This window comes from Mytilus edulis, chromosome 3 (assembly GCF_963676685.1).
Source record: "Mytilus edulis chromosome 3, xbMytEdul2.2, whole genome shotgun sequence".
Lineage (NCBI taxonomy): Eukaryota > Metazoa > Mollusca > Bivalvia > Mytilida > Mytilidae > Mytilus > Mytilus edulis.
In genome coordinates this window covers 49,902,285-49,918,083 of record NC_092346.1, presented here as the reverse complement: position 1 = coordinate 49,918,083, position 15,799 = coordinate 49,902,285, and the positions used below count along the sequence as shown (strand labels likewise).

The 15,799-nt window shown below is 31.6% G+C and overlaps 2 protein-coding genes across 2 annotated transcripts in view; one reads left to right on the top strand and one right to left on the bottom strand.

The window, feature by feature from the left end:
- Window positions 1-15,799, top strand: part of LOC139514336 (collagen alpha-2(IV) chain-like) — a 54,746-nt gene that overhangs the window by 4,484 nt on the left and 34,463 nt on the right. The window contains exons 3-6 of the mRNA XM_071303434.1: window positions 10,596-10,682; window positions 13,817-13,951; window positions 14,323-14,367; window positions 15,687-15,749. Coding sequence (XP_071159535.1) covers window positions 10,596-10,682; window positions 13,817-13,951; window positions 14,323-14,367; window positions 15,687-15,749 — 330 coding nt within the window. The remainder of the gene's footprint in view (window positions 1-10,595; window positions 10,683-13,816; window positions 13,952-14,322; window positions 14,368-15,686; window positions 15,750-15,799) is intronic.
- Window positions 1-15,799, bottom strand: part of LOC139515298 (collagen alpha-1(IV) chain-like) — a 120,478-nt gene that overhangs the window by 79,420 nt on the left and 25,259 nt on the right. Inside the window, exons 10-12 of the mRNA XM_071304866.1 lie at window positions 4,430-4,463; window positions 3,707-3,716; window positions 3,304-3,360 (exon numbers count right to left, since the gene is read on the bottom strand). Coding sequence (XP_071160967.1) covers window positions 3,304-3,360; window positions 3,707-3,716; window positions 4,430-4,463 — 101 coding nt within the window. The remainder of the gene's footprint in view (window positions 1-3,303; window positions 3,361-3,706; window positions 3,717-4,429; window positions 4,464-15,799) is intronic.

The following is a 15,799-nucleotide window of genomic DNA, read 5'->3' as shown; positions in this document are numbered from 1 at the left end:
TACAGTCCTAGGTAATCAAATAATCATGAAATATTTGGCTTAATAATCAAATAATCATTAAAAAAACGGCCAAGTAATCACATAATCAAAAACCCCATGAGGGCCCTCACTAAGACAAAGACATATAATACATATTTTACAAAGCTGAGGTATATTTCCTTATATTATCCAAATTTTTGGTTGTGCAAAATGAACATAAATATTTGTCAAGTACTGGCTGATGTACTTATTACTATATATGTACTCTAACAAGTGTTTTTGCTATTTTGGTACTTATACATTTAATCTGATTCATACTTTCTCTAAACTTTGTATATAGAACAAGAGCAGAGGCATGTGTTCACTTTTTTATTATTCTAATAATCTGCTAAAAATGCAAACAATGTCTGCTATAAGTTTTTTTTTATATTGTGTCTTTGAATTGATCTTGCTTTAGTTTCATGGAAACTTGAATGTATGCATACAACTATTAAGCTAAGGACTAGGAAAGAGAAAGACTAAATTACTGCTATAACTTTATTAAAGGCTTACTAAGCTGAGTTAGTGTTGTGTGGGAGGAAATGGGGGATAGGGTCCTTGTATTTGTGTGTGGCCTTCTATCCCTAAATACTCAGATTATAAGACTAACTAAAAAATATTTCTTTGAAAATAATACTCATTGAAACAGACAATTTTCCATGAGTTTATGAAAGTTTGTGTATGTAATTTTTGCTAAACAGTTCAACAAAAGAAAACGAATTCTACTTTCAAAGTAAATTAGCTCTCTAAATGGTGTAAAAACAGCCAAATAAATGTGTAACATGTGTAACCAAGATAGACAAATGGAGACCTTCAAACAGTAAGATATTTTTTTTCTTAACCAGACTTGACTAATTAATGGTCAAAAAGTGTATTCAATTCAAGCAATGCAAATACATAACAAAATGACCTTTTGGGGTAATTAGTTGGCTGTTCGCTTAGTTAAAACTACCACAACATACTTTGTTTCTAATTAGTTGGCTGTTGAATTAGTTAAAACTACCACAACTTGGTTTTTACCAGTTTTTAATTTTGTCATTTCCTGCGTGGGCTGATTATGCAATATTTCAAAAATGCCTTGGTGTAAAATCAATTAATATCTAAATGGTATAATTTCCTGGGAACTAAAAACTGTACTGATGATGTGGTTTTATTTTTCCTCCTACACTTTAAGTTCCCTGCCTTCTTTCAAAGTTGGAGTTTGAAAGCTCTGACATATGATGTTGATTTCAACCAGTCAGTTCAAAAAGAATTTTATAGCTTTGTAAATAGCATGAAATCAACATGATCCTTAATGCTGAACATCCAAACAACTCCTTCTGACAGGTTCTACAGACATGAGTTAATTAAGACAGAGGAGGGCTGGTTAGGCCACCTCAATGCATTATTGGTGTGTTTGTTTGTTCAATCTCACAAAGAAGATGTCAAAATTAACATAAGCATTCCTGTGGGTAACATTTCATGTGCTGGTCTCTTACTTATCAAATATCTTACTTGCCAATTATTTCATTTTATTACTTCTAGAGTTGCCTATGGCAATTTTGCTAGGACACATTGATATGATTTTCTGTTTAATTTTTTTTTTTTTTTAGAAATAATAATCTTTATTGCAAACAATATATATAAACAAATGAAACATGTTTGTTACAAACTAAAACAAAAAAAACCTAACATACACTCATACATATGTATATTATATGTTATTCAGGTCTCAGACAGGGTATATACCAGTGGCAAACCCAGGGGAGGGTTCCAGGAGTTGGACCCCCCTGTTTTAATGGGGACATATAGTTGTACCCCCCCCCCACCCCCCTTTGTCCTGGGTTTGGAACCCCCCTTTTTAAAATGGCTGGATCCGCCCCTGTATACTGTGACATACGATACAGTTTTGATCCCGTATTTACATTTTGATAAAAATTTCCATATAGACTATTTTTTACCCAATTAAATCAAATATGTAATAAAAAATATACCTTCATGTGCTACTTTTTGAGTAAAATGAGGTCGAAATTTTTTATATTTAATGCACTTTGCAGAATATATATTAAAGATATTTTTAACAAATATGCACTTTGGTAGGTTTCCAATACATATCATAATGAAATGCTTTCAATATGTGGTATTAATCTCTAGAAGTTTAGCTAATTTGACATAGTACATGACAAAGCTAGTTTTAGACACTATATGATGTTTTTCAAAATTTAACTTTTGTCAGTGGTGCCAAATATTAATCAACTGCACAATAAATACCAGATGGTTGACGGCATATATTTTAATTAACAATAAGAAGATTGAATATCCATTACTATCTAACATAACAAAAAAAAGCAAAACACTATAATAAGCTATGTCAAAACACAGGCACTTGTCCCCAAAAATGTCTTTTATACTATACACCTAAATGTATATATAGGAAAACAAATAATTTTAAGAAACGTGTACCTGTTAGACAAAAGCATGATGTTAGGTACCATTAGTTCCCTGTGCAATCTAAATATTCTTACAGTGTAAACTATTGTGAACTAACACAATGAATTTGTGAAATAAAATATGGGTGTCAATTGTTATTTTCTTGTTATTTTATTTCCAATAACATCCAGCCAAATTATCTCCCCTGGATTGAATTTTAACACATGAGTTATATCCCCTTGAAAAGTTGTTATTCCTAAAGAAGTCAATAGTTGCAGAAATTTATTAAACATTTCCTTAATAGTTAGAAACAGAATGTATTAGGCAAGAGCATTTCAAACAAAGTAATAAATTCTATGAGTTTTGTCTCAATACTAAAATAAGTAGCAAGGTACAGTCCCACTATTGATAAAATGTAAAAGAATTCCAAGAGAAAACCGACATCCTGATTTATTCACAAAACATTGAACATAAGAACAAACTATAAAAATCAGTTGAAAAAGGATTGAGTCGTCAGATAGACACATGCACTAAAAAATAAACAATTTTCCCCCCAAAAAAAGGCAATATGTACTGATTTAAGAGTTTTCACATCTACAGAAAGCTAGTTCAGGGTAATTTACAATTAATAAGTAAAAGAATTAATGTTTCAATGAATTATTATTACAAGGAACTAAACTGCTTTGGCCTTCATTATCAAAGAATCATAGATATGACAGTGATTGTGTTGCTTTGGCCTTTATTATTAAAGAATCATAGATATAACCATGATTATGTTGCTTTGGCCTTAATTATTAAAGAATCAAAGATATGACATCATAGTATTTATGAAGCAGATCAGACAGAAAGTGTCTGTTTCTACAGTGACTCACAAACCTGTGGAAAATTGTCAGCAACTTTATCTGTTCTTACATCTACATGACTACTGCCAAACTACAACAGAAAACATTAGGATATGTCATACTGATTATTTGTTTCTCATGCCCACTAAGATTTATCTGATGGAATATAAGTAGTTTGAATGGGCAAGATAGAAAATAGGATCTTCTGTAGTTAATTTAATGATTTGTGAAATAAGCAAGACCTTACTTTGACCTATAATGGTTTACTTTTACAAATTGTGACTTGGATGGAGAGTTGTCTCATTGGCACTCATACCACATCTTATTTTAACTAAGAATTTCTTAGTGAAAAGTCCTTTTGAATTTTCTTCTAATTTTTTTATCTACTTGATTCTTGATGTAAAGATTAAAGACCCCTGTAATATATGAATTATTACCTTCCCCAAACTGAGTTAGCTGTGTCTTTTCCTTAGACATGACTTATTTTCTGGAAAAAAAAGAAAATTTTGTGATATTTTTTTGTTACTTTATAATTAACAAATACATAAGAGTGTGAAAGAGAATATTGTTACCCCAAAAAAACATGGTCAAGGCAAATCAATATATTTTTGAGAGGTAATATATTTCTTGAATACCTTATATGAAAAATCCTAATTCAGGCGGCATGTTTCAGTAGAATGGAAGGGTAAAAGTACTAGTTACGCCTCCAAATGAATAGCCCGGGTTGTTTTTCCATTTGTTGCATTTAAAAAAACGTGATTTGGGACAATGGAATTGTTTGAGTTAAGTGCATTCTTTTTCCTAGCTAGAAACGACAACAACAAAAAACTTGACAGTTTTCTTGATTTCCTTTATACTCTCATTGTTTCTCTCTTTTATTCACATTATTTCGTGTACTTTCCAAGGAAGAAGGCTGAATCATATTTGATAGTGTTTTAAAAACATTTTAAAGTGCTTATCTTTGTACAGTTATTGTTTAAATGAATGTACGAGTCACTTTGTTCTCAAGTGCAAATCACTGAACTTAAATTAATTGGAATGAAAGAAAACTGCTTTAATCATGACATCATTACCACATTTTCTTAAATCTTTATTATGAAATCATTAGCAATAGGTTAGTTCAAAATGAATTCAGCTGACTCAACAATTTTGTACTTCACGACTGACTAGCATTAAGATCAGCAATCATAATTCCTACAAAATATTAATAATATAAAGTATTAAGGAAGAAGTCATTTTGGATAGCCTACATTTTTGCTAGATACATAATGAATCATCTAATTAAAAGATAGGTGCTCTTTATCCAACTCCTGTCAACTTCAGTTAAATCTAATTTATATATATAGATCACGAGTAGAAAGAAAGTATTATTCATGGTGTTTTATTCTTCTGAACAATGACTTTGTCCACACTTAGTAACCCTTCTTACATACCAGTACAATAAATAACATACATTTTGTATGCATGCATCAAAGATGACAGACCACATCTTGCACCTGCTAAGAGCAGAATATTTTTGCAAAGGTGAATTGCAAGCTTAAAAATCAGTATAATGTGGGTTCATTGCCCAGTGGTTAAGAATCAAGATCCCTAGCTACAGTGCTTCGATCCTAACTGAGGTTGCTTGAAATTTCAGCAAATCACCAGGGTAATTCCGAATTTCTCCCCTCCCTAACACATCTCTGTTACCCAGACCTGAGATTAAACTAGCATTGGTACTTTAAGGGCCTTGTTGACTTAGAGATCAATCTGCAAATATCTCATGACGTTTTTTTGGTTTTTTTTGTTGTTTTTGTTTGTTTACCTTGTATAAAGGAAAAATGTTCATTTTCTTTATGAAAATAAAAGAAATTAGAATGATTTTGATGTATCATGTTAAATTCTTTCAAAAAAAAATTACAACCAATAATAATTTGAGGCCTCTGATGAATCAGGATAAAATCTTAACCAAATTGATGCTATAAAAATTTAGCAACGGCAAGTAATCTTCAGTATTCTGAAGCTTTGTTCTACAACCAAAGAAGAAGAAGAGCAGAAAACACACAGTTTGCTGCCTGACAGTAAAGGGCTATCTTACCCTCTTATATAATAGTCATAATATGAAGTGTAAAGAGTCCACTGTTCACTCCCAGCTTTCAAGGGTGATTTGAACACCTGAAGAACTTATATACATGTACATATGAAGTCTGTCTAAAACAAATAAAAAAAAATTGTGTCTCTTTTAATACCGTTCTAGAGTTACAAATGGAAAAAAATGCTTTGTAGGAAATATGGTTGTTTATATAGAGAATCCCTAAAGCATGACTGGAGCGCTTCCTCTTAAGGCAGTCAGTTGGCCTAGGCCTTCCCTTATAAAAATTTCTGGACCCACAATGACTACATTATTCAACCGATGGAGGGTATTCAATTAATTTCAAATGCAAGTCTTTCATTAGATATATCTCCAAAGTAGTTTTTATGAAAGTGATAAGTAGAGTCATATATTTTGTGTGTCAGTGAGTCTCATCTTTAGCCATTAACACTTTCTTCTTTTTCCTAGTATGGGAAATACTCTGGCAGATGCAGATGTAGAGGGTTTTTCAGAGGACCTGCCCCCTCCCACTTTTTCTGGGAAAAATTTGGTTGATTATATAGGGAATCACTAAAGAATGACTGGATTGGGCCCCCTCTTAGGCAGTCAGTGGGCCCCCAGGCCCACAGTCACTTAAGAACATTTCTGGATCTGCCACTGTCTGGTACAGTGCGGGAGTGTAGCATATCATGGAACTGTAGCGCTATGTACATACAAATGGAGGTCGAAGATTGTGATATGAATAAAATAAAATATTTGGCATAGTTCAATTTATACAATCTAAAATAACATTGATTCTAGGAGTTGCACCCCTCCCCCTTTTTCTTTCTTTTTTTATCACACGTACTATATATCTATAAATGTCTAGTTACACTATTATAAACAAAATATAGGTGCATTTTACATGATACACAATATCAATGACATTGATAAGAAAGTATTAAAGAACATTTCTTCTGAAAACGAACCCAACAGCAGCAACAGGTACTAAATTATGTCTTACAATCCCAAGCAACATAAAGTTAACATCAGAATGATAAATGATCAAAATGCTTTGATAACAAATGATAAGAAAATAAATTCCTCTGAAACATAATAATATTTTTTATTACAGATAAAATTTTACGTAATTTCTGAAGTAAAAACACATTTTGTCACTACACAACAATGTAGCTTTAATGCGAAACTTAAATACTGAATTTAGATATTCAGGTTTCTTAGAGTACATCTGAACTTTTGCAACAAAACTTTAAAGGAGGAACTGCTCTTACCCGTATTATAGTATGGTCTTAGATTCTGTCTGGTAATTTCATTGTTATTTGTGTCCAGGCGATGCAACCAGAAACATTCATTAGTTGGAAGTGGAAAAGTTTCATAGACATAGAGGGTGTTGAGTTTTTTATTTCCATTTATTGTATACATATCAAACCCTCAACCAAAAATGTTGTCAACACAGGGGCGGATCCAGCCATTTTAAAAAGGGGGGGTTCCTAACCCAGGACAAAAGGGGGGGGGTGTTCCAACTACATGTCCCCATTCAAATGCATTGATTGTCAAGAAAAAAGGGGGGTCCCCCCCCCCCTGGATCCACGCCTGAAACATATCCTTTAACTCCTCATTATTAGGAAAACCCTCTAGCATCAAATCCTGGAACAGTCCTTGATGTATGAGGACAGGGCAATTTTAGTTTTGCCTCTCCAATGGCAGATTAATTTTTTTTTGCGATCAGTGCTTTTGAATAGGGACAAATTGTTGAACCACCCCAGAACCCCTCACTTTTGTTCCAGGTTTGAACAACCCCCACACTTTAATTCTGGGTTTGAACAACCCCTTTTAAAAGTGGCTGTATCTGCTCTTGCTCCCGGTGTTTCCCAAAGTCTGTTATCTTTTCCTTTGCTTTTAATTTTCAGTATTATTTCATGTTTTTCTATATACATGTAGGTAAGACTTGCAAAAATATACTCATTACCTAAAAATACCAGAGGGACATTCAAACTTTTATTGAAAATAAACTGACAACGCCATGGCTAAAAATGAAAAAGACAAACAGACAAACAATAGTACACAAGATACAACATAGAAAACTAAAGACTAAGCGACAGTGGTCTCTGATTATACATAAAATTTACATATCAATATATACAAGCATATAATTCAGTGACCGCTGTGGATAGTAAACTAAAATTTGAATGTCTACTTTATTCGGCACATAATACATTTTGCAATGTCTATCCATTTGTCATATAAAATTTCTCTAGTAATAAAGCATTCCTGAATCCATTTTATGGAATATGTGCACTGATCACTAAAAGTCATTGACACTGTGTTATTACCTCTTTATGTAACTAATTACTTCCTAAGACTTTTAAGAACCCTGTAACAGTTTGATAAAAGAACCATTCAGCCTGAAGGTTTTTAACCTCATAGGTACTAAGGAAAACTAATTAAAATTTGGTATCTTACTTTGTAACTTGTAACAAAGTTCAAGGTGGTTACCCTTTCTGCTATAACCATTCTATGATTACATTAACAATATTTGTCCCTTTTCTACAAACATATGTTGTAACAAAAACAAAATGCAAGCAATGTTAGGCATTACAAAGAAAGGTATTTACAATTTCTTACAAGTGGGCAATTCTTTCATGACTTCTGAAGAGCTGTTTAGACAGCATCAGACGTTAAAACCTCTTCACATAGAACTGGGGTAAATATTAGGTTAAGTTACTTGTAGACACTTGTTTGACCTGTCTATACATTAAGATACAAATGTTTTACTAAATTTTTTAACAGTAATCAATGGTATATAATGAATTTGTAATGTTTAAGACTTTGACAAGAGACGCTCGTTCACATGGCTGATGTGTTGGACTCCAATCTTAGTTGACAAGGATTGTCAGTTTTCCTACCAAATTCCTGGTTTTCTCCAGACACTCTAGCTTCCACTGCTGATAAAAACCCTTTGCCATGAAATAGCACAAATTTAGTGTTGAAAGTGGTGTAAGACACCTTTCAAACAATCAATCAATCTTTTGGATATCAGATGATGTTGTATGTTCTTCTTTGACTTATGATTTGTTTGCACTCTAGATTATAATCTAATCTAGAGTTGATGAAAACATGCAGCCCTCAATATTGTTCTGATTTAGATAGGCTTGATTCTGTCAGATTTTATATCTTAGGCAGGTTTTAAGGTGTACTTGTAATGTTTAGTTTATGTGATGGATTACATAATTTTGTTGCATTTTTGTAAATTTTTAAAAGACCCCATGTAATATTTTGTCATGATTTTCTGGAATTTAAAAAATTAGCTCTAGGAAATATGCATTACATAGAAGTAAAGTAGATTTTTTCAGATACTAAGGAGTCTTTCCTATCCTTCACCTTGGTTTAAATTTTATTAAATAATGCAAGTATCAAAGTTTGACAAAGATGAATAGTATTTGAAGAGGAAACTGTTTGTAACTGTACCAACCACAAATGATATGGTAGAAATTGTTTCTCTCAGTTCTGAAGTTTTATTGAATTTCAATTTTGACAAAGATGAATAGTATTTTTTAAGAGATAAATGTTTGTACCTGTACCAACCCCAAATGATATGGCAAACATGCTGTTAGTAAGTTCAGAGATAGCATTGATCTGAGCATAGATCTATATAACTAATCTATCATCTGATTCATGATTTCAAGGATATTGAAAAACAGCTGAGTAAGCTGAATTCTAATTGATATATGTCTGGACCACTGTGATCTGGACAACACATCTGTACTCTTGTAAACTAATTTCAAAGAAAATATACAATGTTTTATTTAGAACTGGTTTATTTATATTAGAAGATAGAATTGCCTCAATTCTGATTCATCAGTGGTAGTTTTAAAAAGAAAAGAATAAACATGATATAAGATTAATGCAATGTAAGTTAGTAGGTTAACTAGATGTGCATCTGCAAGTGGAATTGCCTCACATGTATATATATGTGAATTGTGTTTCTATTTAAAAGATATATACTTTAGAAAACAATGTTTATTGGAAGTCTGGTTTCTGATGAATTTTTGATTAAGGAATTTAGCTGAGCAATAGTCTAGCTGATTGTCTTTTAAGTACCTTTGTGAAGACTGGGGTAATCTAAAACTCAAAGCTATTTTGTCAGTGAAAAGATGAAAGGTTTGCATAAAATTGTGTTCTAGCAATAAATGAAGATTTTGGAGGAATTTTTTAGTTCATCTAGCTAGAAATAATCAGAGTTTAAGATTTTATATCTCCTTAAGATAAATATTAAGCCAAAATAAAAGAAGTGGAGGTAAATTAATTGATAATTTGGTATTTCACATTAGAGTAAATTAAACATGTATATGCTTCTCAACTTAAAACTAAGAATTCTGTCTGAGTATGTTAATGTATAAAAACTGCAGTATTAATGTTGAAGATAAAACCTAATACCAACAGTCGTGATAACATGCATTATGATGATCTTTCTTTCTTCATTTAGAGAGTCAAGAGCTAAAATTGTTTATACATAAATATAAACAACGTTGATATAAGTCACACCCTGTCTAGTTGATATGGAAACCAAATTGATTGATATCTTATAAACTCATCTTAAAGGTACTTTGTGCAAGAAGAGGTCAGTTTCAATACATGAAACACCTGTAAAAGAAAAATTCAACCAGAAATATTACATTAATCTTTTGTCAATCAATAAAAAGTCCATCAAAATGCATAACTGCTGCCAAAACTTTTGAAAGATACTGCAAAGTTCTTAATCTTTTCAGAAACAACTGGAGGATTTCGGTCCTATCATCTTTATCTGTACATTAATTATTGATTGTTTCATTACTTGAAAAATTTTGTTACAGATGGACATTAAACACCAATCAGATTGCCCTTTATTTAAATCTAGTAAAATACAGTGAGATATTTATATACAATTTGAAAAAAATATAAATCTTAATTTCTTCTTACATGTCCTATTTTTACACGACAAGAGAAACACTAGTACAGGACATCTAGAGCAGAAAAACTGCCTTTCCTTGTGAAACCTCTGAGTTTACCCAACATTATTGGGGTTTGTGTTGCCTAGTCTGTTTTTCAGTGGTAGTGTTTTGTTGAATATATTGTTGAAAAAGGGTCATAGGACATTGTGACCTAAAGATATTGAATTACCTTGTGACATCATTTTTTTCAGGATAAAGTACCAAGTGGAAGAATATGTAATATAGTTATCATATAATAATAAATATATTGTTTTTTCTTCACAGCAACGTGACCCTAATGACCCAGAATGTCAGGGTGGTAACTGTGTTTTCCATAATGGATGTAAATGTGTTGGAGAAAAAGGATCTAGGGTATGTACTTCACTTCACTTTTCTGATTGTAAAAAGTATATGAATAGGCTCATTAACTTTATTAGAGGGAAGCTGTTAAGCTATTCTCAGTAGGATTATGACTAAAGCCTCAAAGTTTTGATATATGCTAACTTATAAACTTTGTGATATTCTTACTTAGTTACACCCAAAGTCTTTGAACTTGTTATATTCATATGTATGAAATATTACAGCATGATCATTTGATTAATGATGAAATTAAATCAAGACGCTTAGGCCAAGCAAATTGTAGTTTAGCTGCTTTGACTTTTTCCTTCATCAGCTAAAAGATAATATGTTTTTTTGTGAAAAGTATTTCTTTCACGATCAACTGACAAAAGGTTTTATAAGGAGGACAAATATAAATAGCACTTGAATAAAAATGAATAAAGCAATTTTATTGAATTAAGACTTTCTTAGTACCAAAATTAATTTACAATATGTGTCCTCTTTGTTTTTTTCTGTTTTATGAAATAAATTACTCATAAATTGTGAAAAAAAATATAGTCTAAGAATTTAAAAATCCCTCTTCCCCAACTTTTGTTATGCCGAAGTCTATAGACTTACAGTTATTCTTCTGACGTTTGCAAGTATTGTTTTTGATGAAGAATGACTTATCCACTTATCAATCTGATGAAACAAATCACCTACAACTTTTCTTTTTTTGAAAAAAACAAAGTGCAGTAACATTACAGTGGGAGTGCTTGTCACTTTTGTGTCAGGTGCACATTTTATGTGAGAAGACTTGTTAAATAAGTCAATGGCTTCCACATGTGTTTACATCATGTAAATTACATTTTTGTTGTATCATACTTTGGGATCAAAATATTTTGCATTTTTACAACCTGCATCTTTTCATATTATGCAAGAAAAAAATTGTTTGTTGTCAGGATTTCCTGAATTATCTTAAACCTTCACATTGCAGAGAGAAGCTGCGTAAAATTCTTTTTTCCCTATAGTTCTATTTTACACAGCTTTATAGCTTTTGTTATTACATGAGACATCTTTATATTTTCGCGACTGAAGGTAGATGTTGGTTAAATGTCAATGCAACATCTACCCAAAAACATAATTTACCAAAAGATATCTAGAAAATATTTATTTAATAAATAGAGTACAAATTATGTCTTGTTTTTTCTGATCCCAATTCTTAAAAAGGTTGTGAACAACTAAACAGACATCAAAGGTATACCATCAGCACAGAATTACCCAAATGATAAAAAAACATTAATGGTTATTGTCATTATTGGTATAACAAATAGCAACAACTGCCAAGACACCTGAATTTGGACAGGCACATAGAGATGTAGTAGGATTCAACTATTTTTGGGATCTCAACCTGGTCTGGGAACACAGTTATCGTCCAAGATTTTTGTTGTCTACAAATATAGTTCCTAGTCATGAATTTTAAAGTAAAGTAGTGATTTAGTCCAGCTAAGAAGGGTTTTAAAAAAACTAGTATTTTTGGAAGCTGTCAAAAGATTTCAAGACCCCCTGAACGTTAAATTGTCCATATTTTCAGTCAGAGCTGATGAAGTTTTTCTCTAATTCTGATATAATTTGTCCCAAAAGTATTACACCACACTGTAAAAATATTATTGAGAAAATGCAAGTTGGATTTTTTTTATATTCATTTATTGTCTAAGGTTAAGAGAAATGCACTACAAAATGACTGTGTTCTCTTGCCATTCCCCTTTTTTGTCTTCATTGAAAACAAATTTAACTTCTATGAATTTTTCGATATGGTAGAAAATAAGAAAGATAGAAGAACATTCCATGGAAGGATGGAGAACAGCATGACCTTTATTTTATATAATCCACGGTCAGTGACCCAAATATCTTAATTATAAAACCATAATCCATTACAGAAGCCCAACAGGAGGTAATCTGTTCTTGCCATGTGTCATGAATTATTAAAAGAGGAAGTGTTAATGGAAAATTATAGTTTCAAGTAATTTATTAGAAAAGATAGTTTAAATAATTTATTAGAAAAGATAGTTTAAAGTAATTTATTAGAAAAGATTTATGGCAGTTAAATGTATTCTTTCTTTCAATATTATTGCAAAAAGAAAAAAATTGGAAAAAATTACAAATATTATCAAACCATATTTTAAATTGCCAGACTGAAATTTAAGTTTATCCAAAATTCTGAGTGGTTTTGATAAAGTTAAGGACATTCTTGGTACAGGTTTTTGTTTATCCAAAATGCAATAAATCAAAGTCCTGGTCCATTACTATTGTAACACATACAGTGAAGTTCTGTTGAGGTTTTAATATATAATGATGGTGGGGTCCGGTGGCCAAGTGGTCTAAGTAGTTCTACTATTGTAATCACTTAAGCCAGTCAACACTTAGGTTGTGAGTTTGAACCCTGACCTTGCGGGTACACTCGATTCCAATCTTAATTGTCTAGGATTGTAAGTTTTCCTACCGAAAGTCAGTGGTTTTCTCAGGGCACTCTGGCTTCCTCCACCAATAAAAACTGGCTGCCAAAAAATAGCCCAAAAGTGGTACCAAAAAGTGGCCTTAAAACACAATCAATCAATAATAAGTGTACAGATTGATTTTCTGTAGAAAACTGAGAAACTGAAAAGATAATAAAGGATGTTTATGTTAATAATATTCTTATTACAGGTTTATTTAAGAATAGCAGTATTGTCAGACAACAAAAATAACTTGGCATTGTTTTGTATAGTTGTAATAAAACGTAACTATAATCATGTTTACATGTCATGATATGTAATCATCAACCAGTTGCTGGTATTTAAGGCCCTTCCAAATGACTTTCGTACTACTAAACATAAGTGAATATAAGCGGCTTGTAGTTAAGCCCTTAAGCAATTTCTATTGCAGCTCTCTCTCCTATTGATCAATAAACGTTATATTAAAATGGGATTAATGCCTATACAAATTTTCAAATTTTTCAAAAAAGTTTTGTTTTTTTGTCGCTCTTTAACTAAGAAATATAATGCATAAAAAAATAAGACATTGTAAGAAGTTTCTCTTGTGAAAAAATCTTTAAAAAAAGAGTTTGGTATGACTGATTGAGTGAACTTGATTACTTATGAAGAGTATGTCCCTTATTTTCATGGTGAAATAATTTTGAATGTTTTCAGGGATCACCTGGTCCCATTGGCCCTCCTGGACCCCAAGGTATTCAGGGATTTCCTGGTATGGAAGGTCTTCAGGGAACTAAAGGAATGAAAGGAGAACATGGACCTGAAGGACCTGATGGACCAAAGGGTAACAGGGTAAGTCTATTTATAGCCCATACATCAATTAAAACAATTTAAAGATAAACACAAAGTCATGCAAAAACTATAAGGTTATTTTTCTGTACTCTTGTAATCTCAAAAATGAATTTCATCAGATTCAAAAAAACATGATAACCATGCACTTGGTTGTTAAATAAAATGCATTTTGAAGAATTGCAATGACCAATGTCTTGGTTTATAGAAACTTTGAAAGTCAGGTCTTTTTGTTCAACTGCAGTCTGTCAGATATATATAGTTAGAATAAAGTATTGATAACAGTAAAATTATAGTGAAGTCTGTGATAAATTGCAATGTATTTTACACTATTGTAAGTTATGCTTAAGTGATTTCTGTTTGTATATTTTCAGGGTAAGATGGGTATGCCTGGATTTCCTGGTATGAATGGTATTCCTGTAAGTATCAAGAAGTTTATATATTTATAGAAGTGGAAATTCCACCAAAAAATTGTTGTAATTAGGTCTTGAGGAAAGTTCACTTACTAATTATCCTAACATAAACCATATTTCGCTTTCTTTTTAAAAAGTTTGTTAAAATGATAGAAAAGCAAACACATTAGCTCCACAACTGTCAAAATAGGTTATAGTCTGGTCTACCGTCTGACAGATCTTCAATTATAGAATCATTTCCTCCACTCTGAAAAGTACATACAGAAAACTTCCTCTATTTCTAACATTAAAAAATTAAATCATCTGAAAATCTAAAGAATCCAGAGTAAACATGTATTTATGGACAAAAATCATCAGTCTTCACTGTTAGCCACTAGTTGGATACCCCCAGACAAATAAATTTTATTCGGATTAGTAATTTTTTGAAAATCTTTGTTTAGACACATGTATTTATGGAAAAAAATAAACAGTCTGCACTCTGCACTGTTAGCCACTAGTCGTGGATGCCCTAGACAAGTATTTTTTTTTCGGATTAGTAAGTTTTTGAAAAAAATTGTTGACGCACATAACAAAAAAGTCAAAATATTGGTTTTCAGACTCAGGTTTTTGTGCAAACTGAATCAATCACACTTATTTTTTAGCCAGACTTATTTTAAAAAACTGAATGAACACAATAAATGCCAAAAACTGTGTTAGTATGTCTGTTGTAAAAAGAACATGTGTTTAAGTGCATAGTCTTAATAAGAAACAGATCTGGCCAATTTAAAGGTTAATATTTTTATCAGTTCAACAGTAAATTGTGCATGTCGACACACTTCAAGATATATGTGTATTAGTACTTTAGGTGTAAAATGTCTGTAACTAGCTGTATTTGAATAGTACTAATGACAATTATAAGAGGGTAGAAATGGGGGTACCTTCATCAAATTCATGCTTAATGACATTAACAGTAATTTTTTGTTGCATGACAATAAAAAATCAACTGATTTGGACATATCACATTCATTTTTTTTCTTAAAAAAAAACCGGACATGATAATAATTTACATCTGAGGAATCAGGAAAGGATACTTTGACAGTAAAGTTTTAACCAATTTGAGGCTAAAGGTAGGAACAATGACTGTTTGACGCCTGACGGTAAAGGGCATTGATACCCTCTTATGATATAAATCTGCTTGTCTTGTCTTGGAAAAAATACACCATGCAACAACATATATTTACATATTTTGAGAAGCAAACTTAAAAAAAAAAAAATAATAGCCTCTATTGGATTTTTAGAGTTTCCCTCTTAATGTTTATATCATTATTTTTTATAATTTTTTACAGGGTATCCCTGGCCCTGTTGGACCAAGAGGCTCACCTGGTCTGGATGGATGTAATGGAACTCAGGTAAGAAAGTCTGAATAATTTAAAATTCAGAACAATCAATATACTCAGGT